Source organism: Arachis duranensis, chromosome 2 (genome assembly GCF_000817695.3).
Source record: "Arachis duranensis cultivar V14167 chromosome 2, aradu.V14167.gnm2.J7QH, whole genome shotgun sequence".
NCBI lineage: Eukaryota > Viridiplantae > Streptophyta > Magnoliopsida > Fabales > Fabaceae > Arachis > Arachis duranensis.
The window spans coordinates 55,164,440-55,183,626 of NC_029773.3; the positions used below are offsets into that span (position 1 = coordinate 55,164,440).

The following is a 19,187-nucleotide window of genomic DNA, read 5'->3' on the forward strand; positions in this document are numbered from 1 at the left end:
AGAGCTCCACACCCTTAATCTATGGTGTGTAGAAACTCCACCGTTGAAAATACATAAGTGATGAAGGTCTAGGCATGGCCAAATGGCCAGCCCACAAAACGTGATCACAGGATCAAAAATACAATCCAGGATGAAAATTTAATAGTAAAAAGTCCTATTTATACTAGACTAGCTACTAGTGTTTACAGAAGTAAGTAATTGATGCAGAAATCCACTTCCAGGGCCCACTTGGTGTGTTCTTGGGTTGAGCTTGATCTATCCACGAGCTGAGGCTTCTCTTGGAGTTGAACGCCAAGTTGTAACGTGTTTTGGGCGTTCAACTCTGGTTCGTGACGTGTTTCTGGCGTTTGACTCCAGAATGCAGCTTGGAACTGGCGTTGAGCGCCAGTTTACATCGTCTAATCACGAATAAAGTATGAAATATTATATATTTTTGGAAAGCTCTGGATGTCAACTTTCCAACACCGTTGAGAGCACGCCATTTGAAATTTTGTAGCTCCAGAAAATCCATTTTCAGTGCAGGGAGGTCAGATTCCAACAGCATCAGTAGTTCTTTGCAGCCTCTTATCATAGTTTTGCTCAGGTCCCTCAATTTCAGCCAGAAAATACCTGAAATCACAGAAAAACACAAAAACTCATAGTAAAGTCTAGAAATGTGAATTTAGCATAAAAACTAATGAAAAAATCCCTAAAAGTAACTAGATCATACTAAAAACTACCTAAAAACAATGCCAAAAAGCGTATAAATTATCCGCTCATCACTACTCCTCAGACTCTAGCCTTAATGCCACAGTGACCTCAGTAACCCACGGTCAATGGGATTTTATGTCACTTATCCAAATTCCTCCAAGTATGCTCTTGGAATCCGTAGTGCACTCTCTAGCTGTGGTTCAATGCTATCCAGGTCAGGACTCACACGGAACCAATGTAGAATAAAGATGAATGTCACGGTTCACTCTCAATTCATGATATGAAGACCAAAAATGCACAAAAGAATAGAATCAAATGTGTATTGGAATAGAAACAGTAATATTATTATTCCATGAGAATCACCGGAGTTCCTAACCCTAACTTACGGGATTTAGTAGCTCATAGCTTATAGAAAGTAATGTGAATTCGAAAGTGGTGGAAGAAGATAAAGCCGAAGATACTAAACGTAGGTGATCTTCTTCTATATGTAATAACCTAATAACTAAGAAGTAAAAAAATATGATAGAATAGACTAAATGTGCGAAAGTCCATTCTTGGGCCCACTTTGGTTGAGTACTTGGGCTGAGCTTGTCGTCCAACTTGATAGATTGGCATTGAACGCCCATTAGGGTGTTGATCCATGCTGCCTTGTGCTTCTTGGTGGGTGTTGAATGCCCCAAAGGGGGTGATTAGGCGTTCAACACTGGCTTGGGTTCCTTTGAGGGCGTTGAATGCCAGAAAAGGGGTAGGCCTTGGGCGTTCAATGCCCAATATGGGCAGGCTCCTTCGAAGAAAAGAATAAACCATTATATATTAATGGAAAGCTTTGGAAGTTAGCTTTCCATCACCATTGAGAGTGTGTAATTTGGACCACTGTAGCTCCAGAAATTCTCGTTTGAGTGTCTGGAGGTCAGAATCTGACAGCATCTGCTACGCTTTCCTTGCCTCTGGATCGGACTTTGCCAAAACTCCTCAATTTTAGCCAGAAATTACCTGAAATTATCAGAAAATACAACAACTCAAAGTAGAATAAAAAATGTGAATTTTGCACTAAAACCTATGAAAACATAATGAAACTTAAACAAAATATAACTAAAATAATATGAAAATGATGCCAAAAAGGTATAAAATATCTGCTCATCAGATGCCTGCTTAGGGGCGTTGAACGCCCAGACTGCTCCCTGTCTGGCATTCAATGCCAACAATTTCTCCTCAACAGGCATTGAACGCCCATAGGGGATCACTGGAAGGGTCTTCTTAGCTCCTAAATGGGAGTTGGACACCCAGCTTCCTCCTTGTCTGGCGTTCAACGCCAGTAAGGGATTCTCCCCAGAGTGTTCTATTTTCAGTTTTGTATGTCTCTGTCACTGTTCTACCGGCTGCACATGATCACAAACGTCAAAAAGCAAAGGAAAATCTATAATATAAGATCAAACTAAAATAAATGAATGGAAATTAAAAGTACTATGCTAATGATTGGGTTGCCTCTCAACAAGCACTTCTTTACTGTCATTAGCTTGACAGACAGCTCCGTTACAGAGGTAGGTAGGGGCTTATATCTTCACCCCTTATAGTGAACTTTCTTCCTGTGCTCTCATGAATGAGCTCCACATGCTCTAGAGAGATGTTTCGGTTCACAGTATGTGGCAGGACTGGACTTTTAATGAAGATAACTCTGATGCCAAGTGAGAGGCCTTCAGTTGGAATCTTCTTGTTCCTCCAACCCTTGGGTACCTTCTTCTTAGTACCTTCCTTTCCAGTGCTTGATGATGTTTGCCCAACACCTAACTTAGAATTGGTGTCTGGGGGTTCTGTAAAACTCTGCACTGAGAGTGAAGGCTAAAACACTATGTGTTGCACAATGGTACCTCCTTTGTCAGAGGGAGACTGAGGGTTAGGGATCTTGAACAGGATATGGTCCTCCCCCAACCTCAGGACTGGTTCTCCCTTGTCCATATCTTTTAAGACCTTTATAGTAGTAAGGAAAGGCCTTCCAAGGATGATGGAATTTTCTCTGTCCTCTCCAGTGTCTAGAATCACAAAATCAGTAGGGAGGAAAAGGTCTTCAACCTTCACCAGGATGTCTTCCACTATGCCATATGCTCTTTTCAAGGACTTGTCTGCCATCTTCAATAAGATCTTGGTGTGCTACACCTCATAAATTCCCAGCCTCTTCATCACAGAGAGGGGCATGAGGTTGATGCTTGAACCAAGGTCATTAGTGCCTTTCTCAAAAGTGATGGTCCCTATAGTGTAGGAAATCAGGAAGCTTCCGGGGCCAGACAGCTTCTGAGGGAGCTTCTTCCGGACTAAGGCAATGCACTGCTTGGTCAGCACCACAGTCTCATCTCCCTTTGTGGTTTTCAAGCACGCCATGGAAGGGGCATCATTTTCCAATCCCTCTGCATGAGAGGAATTTGTCTTCAGCTTCCTGAGGATTGCCAGGAACTGAGCAATTTGCTCCTCTTTAGGTTCTTCTTGCTCGTTTGAAGAGGAATATTCCTCATGCTCATTTATGTGTGTAGGGGAATGCATGACGATGTTCCCTATTTCTTCATGAGCCCTGATCTCCTTGAGTTCCTCAACAGCAGGCTCCTCTTTGGGTTCGGTTATAACCTCCATAGAGAGGCCTTTGATGAGCGGATAATTTATACGCTTTTTGGCATTATTTTTACATAGTTTTTAGTAGGATTTAATTAGTTTTTAGCATATTTTTATTAGTTTCTAAGGAAAATTCACATTTCTAGACTTTACTATGAGTTTGTGTGTTTTTCTATGATTTCAGGTATTTTCTGGCTGAAATTGAGGGACCTGAGCAAAAATCTGATTCAGAGGCTGAAGAAGGACTGCCGATGCTGTTGGATTCTGACCTCCCTGCACTCAAAATAGAATTTTTGGCGATACAAAAGTCCAAATGGCGCGCTTTCAACCGTGTTGGAAAGTAGATATCTAGGGCTTTCCAGCAATATATAATAGTCCATACTTTGTCCGAGCTTAGATGACGCAAACTGGCATTTAACGCCAGCTTTCTACCCTATTTTGGCGTTAAACGCCAGAAACAAGTTGCAAAGTAGAGTCAAACACCAAAAACAAGTTACAAACTGGCGTTCAACTCCAAGAAAGACCTCTACACGTGAAAGCTTCAATGCTCAGCCCAAGCACACACCAAGTGGGTCCGGAGGTGGATTTCTGCATCATTTACTCATCTTTGTACCACTAGTGACTAGTCTAGTATAAATAGGACTTTTTACTATTGTATTTTCATCTTGGCATCTATCTTTGATCAGTTTATGCGATCTTATACATTGGGAGCTGGCCTCACGGCCATGCCTGGACCTTTATCACTTATGTATTTTCAACGGTGGAGTTTCTACACACCATAGATTAAGGTGTGGAGCTCTACTATTCCTCGAGTATTAATGCAATTACTACTATTTTCTATTCAATTCATGCTTATTTTTATTCTAATATATTCATTCGTACTTCAACCTGATGAATGTGATGATCCGTGACACTCATCATTATTCTCACTTATGAGCGCGTGCCTGACAAACACTTCTATTCTACCTGCAAAAGCTAGAGTGTGTATCTCTTGGATTTCTGGTCCACGACGTATGGTTGCCTCTCCTGACAACAGAGCCTTCCATTTCGTGAGATCAGAATCTTCGTGGTATAAGCTAGAATCCATTGGCAGCATTCTTGAGATCCGAAAAGTTTAAACCTTGTCTGTGGTATTCCGAGTAGGATCTGGGATGGGATGACTATGACGAGCTTCAATGGTGACAGACGCAAAAGGATAGTAAATCCTATTCCTACATGATCGAGAACCAACAGCTGATTAGCCATGCAGGAAACCATAGAGGACCTTTTTCACTGAGAGGATGGAAGTAGCCATTTACAACGGTGACGCCCTACATACAGCTTGCCATAGAAAGGAGTATGAAGGATTGGATGAAGACAGTAGAAAAGCAGAGATTCAAGAGGGATAAAGCATCTCCATACACTTATCTGAAATTCCCACCAATGAATTACATAAGTATCTCTATCTTTATTTTACGTTTTATTTATCTTTTAATTAGTAAAACTCCATAACCATTTGAATCCGCCAGACTGAGATTTACAAGGTGACCATAGCTTACTTCAAGCCGACAATCTCCGTGGGATCGACCCTTACTCACATAAGGTTTATTACTTGGACGACCCAGTGCACTTGCTGGTTAGTTGTGCGAAGTTGTGAAAAAGAGTTGAGATTACAATTGTGTGACCAAGTTGTTGGCGCCATTGTGCATTGGATCCTTGATGCGCCACTATTTCGTGGTATATTTTGTGCATAATCTAAATGATTCCATCAACTTCTTTCACACTTATCCACATAAAATGCATGGTTTTGTGTTTCCTTCCTAGTTTTGCTTAATGGTTGAAAACATGCTTTTTAGGTTTTAATAAACTATATTTGATCTCCCTTTATTACCATTTGATGCCGTGATCTGTTTGTTAAGTGATTTTAGAGCCTTCAGGGGGCTAGAATGGTCTAGAAGAGGGAGAGGAGGCATGCATAAGTGGAAGGAGAATAAAAATGGAGTTTTGAAGTAGCGGCATCGGTGCACATGTGCAACCTACGCACACGCATGGAAGATCAGATTTGAGAATGGCGCGCAAAAGTTGACGCTTCCACGTAGTTAGGCAGAATTCTCAATCGACGCGCACGCGTGGATCGCGAAAGCCCATCGACGCATACGCGTGACACGCGAACGTGACCTCTTTAATGAAAACGTACCTGGCGATTTCAGAGGAGTTCCCAACCCAATTCTGAGTACAATTCTGGTGGGAAAAGATTAAAAGAACCAAGGGTTGAAGGAGATGGAGACATTTCACACATTGAGATTTTTTTGAGAGTTAATTTTTGGTAGTTACACTTTTAAAGAGAGAAACTCCAACTTCTCTCTAGGTTTTTGGCCTTTTCATCTCCAATTGTACTTGGATTCTTTGGTGAGATCTAAATTTGACTCAATTATACATTGTTCTAGTTGTAGATCTTCTTCTCCTACTCTCAATTTAATGTTCTTCTTGTTCTAGCATTGTGGATCTTAGATCTAGACTTTGTTACTTTGATTTCCATTAATGAAATGAGGAATTTCATGTTAATTATTGTTAATTTTTGATTGTTGTTAATTGTTTACAATAGATAGCTTTAATTCAATTTTCTTACTCAATTTCATGATGCCTTCCATTGTTGCTCACCAATTGTTTGAGAAAATGTTTACTTTAGCTATGCAGTAGAATTTCACTCTTGGCTTAGGGGTTGGATAATTGGAGACACTTGAATTGTCAAAGATTTTGTTGATTGATAATTGGAAATTGCTAATTAGTTTGAATGACACTAACTCTAGTCTCTCACTAGGATTTGACTAGGACTTGTGGACTCAAGGTGATTATTTCCACTTAACTTTCCTTCAAAGTTAGAGGTTGACCAAGTGGAGCAATAACCAATTGATATCATAATTGATAGAGATATTGATGATAGAAATTTCAATTCCCAACCCTAGTGATAAACCACTATTTCATGGTTTATCTTGTGCTAATTTGAGTGGTTTTTATCAACTCTTTACCCACTTATTCATATGATTTGCATGATTTTACAATTCCTTCCCAATTTTATTCTATGGTTGAAAACTTGCTTCATAGACATTTAAATTATATATATTTTTAATTTCCCTTTATACCATTTGATGCCGTGATCTGTGTGTTAAGTGTTTTCGGGCTTTATAGGGCAGGAATGGCTTAGAGGATGGAAAGGAAGCTTGCAAAAATGGAAGGAACGCAAGGAAACAAAGAAGCTGACCAGCGAAAAGTGGCGCGCGCGCGCACCTGGCGTGTACGCGCGCATTCGCGCATTCACATATTGACGCGCACGCGCACCTGGCGTGGACGTGCAACAAGCAAAAAGCACAATCGACGCGCGCGAGCAGGTAGCGCGCACGCTTGACACGCACGACCTGCAGAAATCGCAGAAATCACTGGGGCAATTTTGGGCCAGTTTTAGACCCAATTTTCGGCCCAAAAACACAGACTAGAGCCAGAGAACAGCAAAGACTCAAGAGACATTCACACTCTGCATAGTTTTAGTTTAGTTTTGGGGAATCTAGAGAGAATTCTACTTCTTCCTCTAGGTTTTCTTCACATTCATAGTTTTAGAGTTTTAGTGCTTTACTTTGGATATTGAGAAGATTCATTACCTCCGTTGGAGCTTCCTCATTCTAGTTTGTTTCTCTATTCTTTACTCTTTTATTGCCCATTGACTCTGTTTAGATAAGTATGTTCATAATTTTGTGATTTATTAATGCAAAAAACCATTTTTACTTTTAATTGAATTTTAGTTATTAATTATCATGTCATTCTTTTATTCCTCTCTTAATTCTGTGAAAGTTATATTCATGATAATAGAGTAGTTCCCTAACTTGATTGGGAGTTGATTAAAAGGAAAACCTTAAGTTGGAATACTCAAGTGTTAATATTAATTGGAAGTTGTTGGCTAATTCTCCTGTCTTTGACTCTAATCCTTTCTTTGGAAAGGGTCAGGGCGCAAGCGATAGGATTAGTTTGAGAGTACTTGACTTTCCCTTATTATATAAGGGATAACTAAGTAGGATAACAACCTTTTTATTATTACACTTGAGAGAGTTCAACAGGGATAGAATCTCCATTTAATCTTCTCCCGGTTAAGGCTTTTATTTAAATTACATAAATTCTCAATCATTTATTTCTCTGTTTCTCGAACTCAAAAATTTCTTGGAAAATCTCTGATTAATAAAATAGCACTCTTTCTGCAACTCGTTGGGAGACGACCTGGGATTCATACTCCCATTATTTTATTTCTAAATTTTGTGACAACCGCTTCTAAATTGATACGCGGAATCAACATTGGTTAAGAGCTATACTTGCAACATTGTTTTCTTTATAAACTCTTGATCGGTGATTTTTTCGCATGTCAATTTTTGGCTCCGTAGCTGGGGAGTTGCAATAGTGTGCTAATTTATTGGTTGAAATTTATTTATTTGCATTTTATTTTATTTTGCTCCTATAAGTTGTATGTTTCTTTCTTTAAATGACGCATTCACTACCTGATCTGAGCCTACCCGTATTTGATCCTAAAATTGAAAGAACTATCTCACGTATAAGGCAGGCTCGGCGTCGGTTAGTCCTGTCTGAGGATGAATTTGAAACCTTATTTAAGGAAGAAACAAGCTCCTTTCCTACTGATTTGGTTAATTTACGCGCAGAGAACATTGCAGCTCCCAAGAGGATTACTCTCCAGGAAGCAGAAGCTCCAGACTTCACACTACCACCTTTCCAAGCACGTCATCCAAATTTGGGTGCAGAAATTGAACTGAAAACTTCACTAATCAATCTACTGCCGAAATTTCATGGCTTACCTGCTCAAGAGCCTCTCAAGCACCTCAGGAATTTTCAGACAGCCTATTCTACTGTCAGGCGTAATGGTGAAACTGAGACTTCTATTCTGCTGGCCGCTTTCCCATTTTCTCTCGAGGGAAAGGCGAGGGAGTGGTACTACACTCAACCTGAAGCAGTTGTTACTAACTGGGACATGCTTCGAAGAGAATTCCTAGAAAAATACTTTCCAGCTGAAGTTACTGATAGACTGACGAAAGAAATTTCAATGATTATTCAAGGCGAATCAGAGACTCTTTACGGGTATTGGGAGCGTTTCAATAATCTCCTAGACATGTGCCCCCACCACATGATTGACAAGTTGGTGTTGATCAGCTATTTCACACAGGGCATGAAGCCTCGGGACAAGACTACATTGGATGGTGTGAGTAATGGTTCTCTGAAAAAGTACAAGACCACAGAAGAAGCATGGCAACTGATCACCGACTTAGCTGAGTCCGCTCAGAATCACAAGCACAACAGGAACAACCACTCCCAAGGCTGTGGCAGAGGTTTTCTCTAGCAGTGAGAATAATGCTCTCACACAATCAATATGTCAGATTACCAACCTACTGAAACAGATACATCTGGGCCAACAAGAATCTCAGCCCCCTCACCACAACATAGTCAACAACTGGTTCCTCAGAGAATATGTGGAATATGTGCTGATTATAATCATTACACTGATGAGTGTCCACAGCTCCAACATGAGGACAACACCGTGGCAGCTACTCACAATTTCTCTGACCGCTCAAATCAAGGATACTATCAACAAGGCGGCAACTATAACCAAGGTGGAAACTTTAACCAAGGTTGGAGGGACAACTATAACAGAGGAGGCAAAGACAGCCAAGGAAATCAGAGGTAGAATAATAATAACCAGCAGAACCGGTATCAGTAGAATCCCCCCTATCAACAGTAGAACCAGAACCAGGCTTACAGAGCACCTCACCTAAGGCAGTCCCAAGCGTCTCAGCAGAACCCTCAGATCACTTACCCCTCTCCCTCTTCTAATGATGAGTTGCTACACTCTATTGATCAGAGACAGAACACCATGGAGAATAACCTTACTTCCACTTTAAATGGTCTAAACTCTACCTTGCAAGCTCTTGTCTCATAGATAGGATCATTGAATAACTCCAACAACCAGCCTTCAATTTCCAGTGGAATTCCTTCTCAACCCTTACCCAACCCCAAGGGTAGCATCAATGCCATCATCTTAAGGTCCGGAACCACACTACAAGAGAGGACTCCTGAGGAGCCAAGGCCACAAGAACACGCCCCAGCTGAAGACATGCTTGAAGTGGAGGATGCTGAAAAGGAAGATGAAATGGAAGACACAGTTGAAGAAGAAGTAACTCAACCAGAGAATGGCACACCAGAAGGAGCTAAAGCTACCAAAGATTCCACCCCTATCCCATTTCCACACCTTGCAAGAAAGCCCAGAAAGTAGATGGAAGTTGACCCAAAAATGGTAGAAATCTTCAAAAAGATTAAGGTAACTGTCCCCCTTTTTTGATGTTATTCAGCAAGTACCTAAATATGCAAAGTTTCTAAAGGATTTGTGCATACATAAGGATAGGATTAATGAATTAGAAATTATTCCTTTAGGTAGTTCTATATCTGCATTGATGGGGGATATACCTGAAAAATGTAGTGATCCAGGTCCATGCATGGTTAACTGTACCATTGGGGATGTAATATTTTCTGACTGCATGTGTGATCTAGGAGCATGTGTGAGTATTATGCCCTTGTCTATATATAATGCCTTGAGGCTCCCTCCCTTAAAAAGGTCGGCAACTCATTTTGTGTTAGCAGATAAAAACATTATTACAGTGGTTAGAATTGTTGAGGACGTGCTGGTGAGCATTAAGGGGCTCACATTTTCCATTGACTTCTATATCTTGGAGATAACCCAAAATGACTCAGGGAAACCGTCATCTATCTTGCTCGGAAGACCATTCCTGAAGACTTCCAAGTTCAAGTTGGATGCATTCTTAGGAACCTATTCATTTGAGATAGACGACCGAGCAGTAAGCGTCAATCTGAATGAGGCTATGAAGCACCCTCCGGAAGACCATTTCATCTTCCAGTGCGACATCATTGATGAGACAGTGGCTGCAGTTCACCAAGAGGAAGTAGAAGAGCTGCACATGGAGCAAGGTCCAAGTGTGGGGAACCCCTCTGAACACAATGAGGACATTATGCCATCATCATGGCTCCAGACGATCCAGTGCCCGATCAGGAGCAGAAATTAGAGTTAAAACCCCTTCCACCCCACCTCAAGTATGCTTACCTTAAGGATAATTAGAAGCTCCCAGTTATCATTGCAAGGGAACTCACAGCCCAACAGGAGGAGCAGTTGCTTAGTGTGCTGTGAAGACACAAGAAAGCAATCGGGTGGAGCTTGGCGGATATAGTAGGTATCAACCCTCAAGTTTGTCAGCACAGAATATTTTTAGAAGAGGGAGCAAGGCCTGTTCATCAACCCCAAAGAAGACTGAATCCCACCATCTTGGAGGTTGTCAAGAAGGAAGTGACCAGACTACTGGAAGCAAATATCATCTACCCCATCTCAGATAGAGAATAGGTCAGCCAAGTGCAAGTGGTGCCTAGGAAGTCTGAAGTCACAACAGTAAAAAATGAGCAAGGAGAGCTCATAGCAACTAGAGTGCAAAATTCCTGGAGGGTGTGCATTGACTACAGGCGCCTCAACCTGGCCACTCGTAAGGATCACTATCCCCTGCTATTCATTGATCAAATGCTAGATTGCCTGTCAGGTAAATCGCATTACTACTTTTTAGATGGTTATACAGGCTATTTTCAGATTCATATAGCTCCTGAAGATCAGGAAAAGACTACTTTTACATGTCCCTTTGGAACTTATGCTTACAAGAGAATGCCTTTTGGCTTATGCAATGCACCAACTACTTTCCAAAGGTGCATGATGAGTCTTTTCTCTGATCTTATTGAGAATTGTATAGAAGTTTTTATGGATGATTTTAGCGTATATGGTGATTCCTTTAGCCTTTGCTTGGATACTTTATCTAGAGTCTTAGACAGGTGTGTTAGATCAAACCTTGTTTTGAATTTTGAAAAGTGTCATTTTATGGTCAAATAAGGTATTGTTCTAGGACATGTTGTCTCTAATACTGGTATTTCTGTAGATCCAGCAAAGGTAAATGTCATTTCTAGTCTGCCTTACCCCTCCTCTGTGAGGGAAGTCTGTTCGTTCCTTGGTCATGAAGGTTTTTACCGGAGATTTATCAAGGACTTTAGTAAGGTAGCTTTACCTTTATCTAGACTGCTGCAGAAGGATGTTGAATTTGAGCTGAGTGAGGACTGTATGGAAGTGTTTGATAAGCTGAAGATCGCCTTGACTCAATCTCCAATTGTGCAAGGACTAGACTGGAGTCAGCCCTTTGAGATTATGTGTGACGCCTCCAACCATACTGTAGGAGCGGTGCTAGCCCAACGCACAGGTAAGGACCCTTTTGTAATTACATATGCTTCGAAGACCTTAGACGCTGCTCAGTCTAATTACACTACCACTGAAAAAAAGATTTTAGTTATTGTTTTTGCTCTAGATAAATTCTTAGCCTATTTACTTGGCACTAAGGTGGTAGTGTACTCAGACCATGCATCTCTCAAATATTTGTTAGCTAAAAAAGAGTCCAAACCAAGGCTGATACATTGGATACTGTTGCTGCAAGAATTTGATTTAGAAATTAAGGATAGGAATGGTTCTCAGAATTTAGTGGCAGACCACTTGAGTCGCCTTGAGCACAATAAAGATGACTCCACTCCTATCAATGATGCTTTTCCATTTGATAACTTGCATACAGTATCTGAAGTAGTTCCTTGGTATGCACCTGTAGCTAATTATCTAGTTAGTCATACCTTCCCTCCCAATTTTACTAAGCATCAGAGGGACAAGCTGAAAAGCGAGTCCAAATATTATATTTGGGATGATCCATATTTATGGAGGTATGGTGCTAACCAGATAATTATAAGATGTATGCCTCAATCAGAATTCCAGTCTATTTTAGAAGCCTGCCACTCCTCTGAGAGTGGTGGACATTTTGACCCTCAAAGAACATCTAGAAAAATTTTAGACTGTGGATTCTGGTGGCCTACTCTTTCTAAAGATGTTGTTGCCTTCTGTAAATCTTGTTCCCGTTGCCAGAGGTTTGGTAATATATCCAAGAGGGATGAGATGCCCCAACAACTTATGCTGTTCTGTGAGATATTTTATGTTTGGGGTATTGACTTCATAGGTCCATTTCCCAACTCTAGCGGCTTCTTATATATATTGTTAGCTATAGATTATGTTTCCAAATGGGTGGAAGCAATTCCCACCCTATTGATGATGCTAACATTGTTGTCTCCTTTGTTAGAAACCATATTATCTATCGCTTTGGATCACCACGAGCAATCGTGAATGATCAAGGCACCCATTTTTGTAACAGGAGACTGACCGCTCTACTAAAGAAGCATGACATTATTCACAAGGTAGCAACTGGTTACCACCCGCAGACTAACGGACAAGCAGAGGTGTCTAACAAAGAGATCAAGCATATCTTGGAAAAGATAGTCAAGCCTCATAGGAAGGACTGGAGCACTAGGCTACAAGATGCACTTTGGGCATACTGGACAGCGTATAAGACACCTATAGGGATAAGCCCCTTCTGCTTAGTTTATGGAAAGGCTTGTCACCTCCCAGTGAAGATAGAGCACAAGGCATTCTAGGCGGTAAGAGAAATCAACATGGGATTTGAGAGGGTCGGAGCTGAAAGGAAGATGCAACTACAAGAATTAGAGAATCTTCGCCTAGAAGCGTATGATAACTCCATGCTGTACAAAGAAAAGATGAAGGTTGTGCATGACAAGCACATTAAAAGGAGAGAGTTCAGACCTGGGGAATTAGTTCTCCTCTACAACTCCAGACTAAGGCTCATGCCAGGCAAGTTGAGATCAATATGGGAAGGTCCCTATAAAGTAGAGAAGGCAGAGCCATACAGAGTCTTTCACCTAAGTCATCCTTCGAGCTCTAAATTCATCAAGGTAAATGGACATCGCCTTAAGCTATATCACGGTGAGCAGATGAAGAAAAGTAAGGAGCTGGAGATCTTCCTCTTGGAGGATCCACCCACAGTAGAAGATTGAGCTAGTGGACCGTCCAACTTAAGGACGTTAAAGAAAAGTGCTGGGTAGGAGTCAACCCACTATGGTATGATCGTTCCCTTCTCTCTTTTTAGCTTTATTTAATGACTCTTCTCATTATTCTGCATATAGTCTGCATTTACATCTGCATATTTGCATAAAAAAAATGAGGAGATCGATGCGCCAGCGCCTAGTGCGCGTCTGCGTCCCTTGTGAAAGTGAATTGGGTGAATTTGAACAGAGAGTCGCGCGGGAGCTGGGCTGGAAACGTGCCTTGGGCACCTTCCATCCCACATGCACGTGTACTGTATGCGTGCGCGCCTTTGCCTCTCTTGGCGTTCCACGCGAGCGCACACAGTGCGCATCCGCGTCGATGTCAAAATCGGCGTAAAGCTTGTTTGGCCAGAAAGTTGTGCTAGTCTGTGGGGGGTAATTTGCTAGAAGCACAAACTAACCCGCCCGTATGCGTACTTGGTGCATACGCATCCCTTCCCCTCTGCGCAATGCGCGTGAGTGCACGTAGTGCACGTGAGCGCACGTAGTGCGCGTCCGCGTCGGTTGCGCCGCATTACTCACTCTTTTGCCGCCCAGTTTTCATTCTTTCTCCCTCCCTAGTTCTAATTCTATCTTTTCCAATCCTAATTTATTTCTTCCCCCTTTCTTCATCTTCTCTATCTTCTTCTTCTCCCTCTCCTCTCACATCTTTCTCACTCACATCATCCATTATCTCTCTTTTCATCCTTTTTCAACGTTCTCTCTTTTTATTTTCTTTATCTTCTTCTTCTCTTTATTTCTCTTTGTATTATTTTACTTGGTGCTATAACTCTATTTGGGTAACTTCTTTCTTCTAATTTATGGCATTATACATTCCTAATTATCCTATTCCTAATTATCCTATTCTTCTACTCTAATGCCTATTTTTCACAAATTCTTCATCTTATTTTATTAATTAATTATAATTGTCAACACAAACGTGATTGTTAATTTGTTACGAGTGATAATACATTTTTCGCAATTGATGCTTGATCTATGCTACTCATGCCTTTGCCGGCATGCCAATAAACATCTTGCATTTAATTGCCTTCATCTTTCTTGCTATATTTTCATTGATGTCCTATTTACATGAAGTCGCAACCATGTGTTAATGACATCCTTCTTTACCTTGGCAAGATTATCACTTGTACTGTCCTCTTCCTTGCTCCAACCCTTGGGCTTACATGTACCTTTCTCCTTTTCTTTCAAATGGCCACCAAGAAGGGAAAAGAGAAAGTAACTACCAAACCACCGACAAGGAGAGGAGCAAAAAGGGAATTGGCAGAAGAATCGCCCTCAACATCAGTCAAACCTTCAACAAAGCGGATCAAGAAGATCATTAAGGATGAGGAGACTGAGAAAGCCTTCCCAGCAAGGGACACTGCGCGGTTTACTAACCGCTTCTATGAGCAGATGTTCCCCATTCTGGCGGCAAGGAACTACAACAATGAGCACCTTCTCATCCTCCCCTCCAACATTGTGGATTTAGTGGAGCCCCGCATTGACAGAAGACATTGGGGATTCTTACGGAGGCAGCCAAGGCAGGTCAACCTTTTATGGGTAGTTGAATTATACTCCAATTTTCACATGCCAAACCTGTAGTCTGTCTATGTCCGTCAGAAGCAAGTCCCCACCTCCGAAAGGGCCATTCAGTAAGTTTTAGATCTCCCCCCTACTCCAGAAGGATTGGACGCATTTCAAAAAGCCTCTCTCAAGCGCCAGCAATACCAATTTGACTGGGACGACGTTCTCAAAATTATAGCTCTACTTGGCAGCAAGTGGATCTACAGTTATCATCGATCCAGGCCTAAGGGCATAATGGCTTTTGCACTTACCTTGGAAGCTCGCGTGTGGGCACAGATTATGTCCCACTACGTCTTTTCGAGCACTCACGAGTCCTCCTTCACTATAGACATGGCTATTCTCATCTGGTGTATACTTACAGACCAGCCCCTCAAGTTACCAAGACACATCCGGCAAGCCATGGGACACGTACAGATTGCGGGCAACTTACCTTTTTCCGTCTTGGTTTCAGATTTGGTCTCCACAGCCAGAGTCCCCTATAGAGCTAGAGACATAGGGCTGTGCTTCCTCGGGATGATTAATATGTTCTGAGTGAGAAATACATCAGACCCCCAACAGTCACCGCCGGCCGGACTGAAGACTCGGCCAGAGATATCCCTTCTCCTTTCACATCACAAGCACCTTCAACAAATCAGCTTCTCCTTCAGATACTTCAGAGGTTGGACCGGCTAGACCGGCAGGCAAAGTGCAGGGAGCACCGTAACAAGTGCCAATTTGCATACCTCAAGGAGCTGATTATTGGTACACACCCACCTCCAGAACTACAGGACACCTCAGACTCCCCTTTATCCAGTAGCACAGGCAGCCAAGGCGAACCAGACACAGGAGGCAACACTTCCAACATTCCCTTGCTCCTAACTGATGGCACCGAGGATGGCGCCAAGCTTTAAGTGTGGGGAGGTCGGTCAGTACCTGACTTCCGGAGGTAACTTTTCTTTCTCTTAGCACCAGTAGATAAATTTTCTTTTTGTTTAGATAGAATAGATTGCATAGTAATAATTAGTTGCATGTGTAGTCTGCTTGGTTAAAAAATAATAAATCCTTTTCAAAGACCCTATTTTTGAAAATTTCTCTAATTCAAACCAAAATCCTATGTTAAAATTGTTTGAAGACTGTAAATTGGAACATGTTTAGAGCTAGAACACATAAACCAGTGAGATTTTGAGCCTAATTGTATGGTTACAGCATTTAACCATTATTTTATTCTTGTGTATTTTCTCTCCTCTATTATTACAATCTATAGTTTGTTCCATTCTATATGTCCATTATTTAATGTATTCATGCATATGTATGATTGAGGCATCATTTGTTATCAACTCACTATCCTAAATGGCCTACCATTCTAATTATCCCTTGTTTGCCACTTTAAACCTCTATATCCCCTATTATTCTCTATATTACCACATCACTAGCCTTAAGCGAAAAAATAAGTACTTACCTTAATTGAATCTTTAGTTAGCTTAAGATAGAGATTATGTGCAAGCTAAGTGTGGAGAAATTATGGGAACTCGGGTTAATAAGAATGTATGTTAATTGATAAATATCTAAGGTCTGAATGCTACTCATGTGAAATTATGAAAACCAAATGCATTGGTGCTACAATACTTTCAAAAAAAAGGAAAAAAAAAGAAAGATGATTGTTTCAATTTAAGTCTAGGGGAATGAAAGCACCCCAAATGATAAGTTTAATAAAAAGAATCAATGCATATGAGGTGAAATGAAAAGAACAATTAAGTGCATGAGTAGATGTAACATACAAAGTGAGACTATGGGTAGTTAGGCATGATTTCAGAAGCATAGGGAATGTGTGTGTGTGTGTGTGTTAGGTGAGAACTTAGGATAATCAAGGATTCAATTTTCAGCTCACTTGCCCAAACATGTACCCTCACCCTTACCTAAGCCCCATTACAACCTTAAGAAAGACCTCATGATGTTTGTATGTGTGCATTAGATATTTGTTGATTGGTTAGATGAAGAACAAGGTTTTAGAAGGCATGAATGGAGGAGACTAGAGTGGATTACCCTATACACCTGAGTGACTAGAGTGCATATACGCTCCTAGTGAGGGTTCAAGCTTAACTCTATGTTCCTAGCTTTCATGAGCTGTCTCCTCCGAAGTTTACCTGACTTTTATTGTGTGATTTGGCTTAGTAGAATTTGATTTTTGTTTGTCTTGGAAGACTTGTTTATTTTCTTAACTAAGTAGGCATGGACATTTCATCATATAGTTGCATTCATATACATAGGTTGGATTGCATGAGTCTTACTTTTCCTATTCACTCTTTTTGTCTCCTTGAGCTTAGCATGAGGACATGCTATTATTTAAGTATGGGGAGTTTGATAAACCACTATTTCATGGTTTATCTTGTGCTAATTTGAGTGGTTTTTATCTACTCTTTACCCACTTATTCATATGATTTGCATGATTTTACAATTTCTTCCCAATTTTATTATATGGTTGAAAACTTTCTTCCTAGACATTTAAATTATATATGTTTTTAATTCCCCTTTATACCATTCAATGCCGTGATCTGTGCGTTAAGTGTTTTCAGGCTTTATAGGGCAGGAATGGCTTAGAGGATGAAAAGGAAGCTTGCAAAAATGGAAGGAACGCAAGGAAACAAAGAAGCTGACCAGCGAAGAGTGGTGCGCGCGTGTACCGGGCGCGTACACGCACATTAGCGCAATCACATATTGACGCACACGCGCACCTGGCGCGGACACGCAACAAGCAAAAAGCACAATCGATGCGCGCACACACCAGGCGCGTACGCGTGACATGCGCGACCTGCAGAAATCGTAGAAACACAGACTAGAGCCAGGGAATAGCAGAGACTCAAGAGACATTCACACTCTGCATAGTTTTAGTTTAGTTTTGGGAAATCTAGAGAAAATTCTACTTCTTCCTCTAGGTTTTTTTCACATTCATAGTTTGAGTTTTAGTGCTTTGCTTTGGATATTGAGAAGATTCATTACCTCCATTAGAGCTTCCTCATTCTAGTTTGTCTCTCTATTCTTTACTCTTTTATTACCCATTGACTCTGTTTAGATAAGTATGTTCATGATTTTGGGATTTATTAATGCAAAGAACCATTTTTACTTTTAATTGAATTTTAATTATTAATTATCATGTCTTTCTTTTATTCCTCTCTTAATTCTGTGAAAGTTATATTCATGATAATGGAGTAGTTCCCTAACTTGATTAGGAGTTGATTAAAAGGAAAACCATGAGTTGGAATACTCAAGTGTTAATATTAATTGGAAGTTGTTGGCTAATTCTCCTGTCTTCGACTCTAATCCTTTCTTTGGAAAGGATTAGGACGCAAGCGATAGGATTAGTTTGAGAGTACTTGACTTTCCCTTATTATATAAGGGATAACTAAGTAGGATAATAACCCTTTTATTATTAAACTTGAGAGAGTTCAACAGGGATAGAACCTCCATTTAATCTTCTCCCGGTCAAGGCTTTTATTTAAATTACATAAATTATCAATCATTTATTTCTCTATTTCTCAAACTCAAAAATTTCTTGGAAAATCTCTGATTAATAAAAATAGCACTCTTTCTGCAACTCATTGGGAGACGACCTGGGATTCATACTCCCAGTATTTTATTTCTAAATTTTGTGACAACCCCTTCTAAATTGATACGCGGAATCAACATTGGTTAAGAGCAATACTTGCAACGTTGTTTTCTCTATAAACTCTTGATCAGTGATTTTTCCATACGTCACCTAGCCAAGGCTTTTATATTGATTGATTATTATTCACCCTTGCTTGATTATAATTACCTGTGTCCCTTAGTTTCATTGCTATTTGTTCATTGCTTTTATGCAAGCTTGTTTACATTCTTCATGCTCAACCTCAAACAGTAAGAGACTTCTAGCCAATGATGTGTGATGAGCGGATAATTTATACGCTTTTTGGCATTGTTTTTAGGTAGTTTTTAGTAAGTTCAAGCTACTTTTAGGGATATTTTCATTAGTTTTTATGTTAAATTCACATTTCTGGACTTTACTATAATTTTGTGTGTTTTTTTGTGATTTCAGGTAATTTCTGGCTGAAATTGAGGGATTTGAGCAAGACTTTGAAAGAGGCTGACAAAAAGGACTGCTGATGCTGTTGGAATCTGACCTCCCTGAACTCGAAATAGATTTTCTAGAGTTACAGAACTCCAAATGGCGCGCTCAACGGCGTTGGAAAGTAGACATCCAGAGCTTTCCAGCAATATATAATAGTCCATACTTTATTCGGAAATTGACGACATAA

General features: G+C 40.6%; 1 protein-coding gene across 1 annotated transcript; it reads left to right on the forward strand.

The window, feature by feature from the left end:
* Positions 1-12,906: 12,906 nt before the first annotated feature.
* LOC107474471 (uncharacterized) lies at positions 12,907-13,305 on the forward strand. Its single transcript, XM_016094098.1, has one exon. The coding sequence runs from the start codon at positions 12,907-12,909 to the stop codon at positions 13,303-13,305; it is 399 nt and encodes a 132-aa protein (XP_015949584.1).
* Positions 13,306-19,187: the final 5,882 nt, after the last annotated feature.

Bases quoted from the DNA above. Each gene is read 5' to 3' on its own strand.
- LOC107474471 (XM_016094098.1), top strand. From the start codon at position 12,907: ATGGGATTTGAGAGGGTCGGAGCTGAAAGGAAGATGCAACTACAAGAA.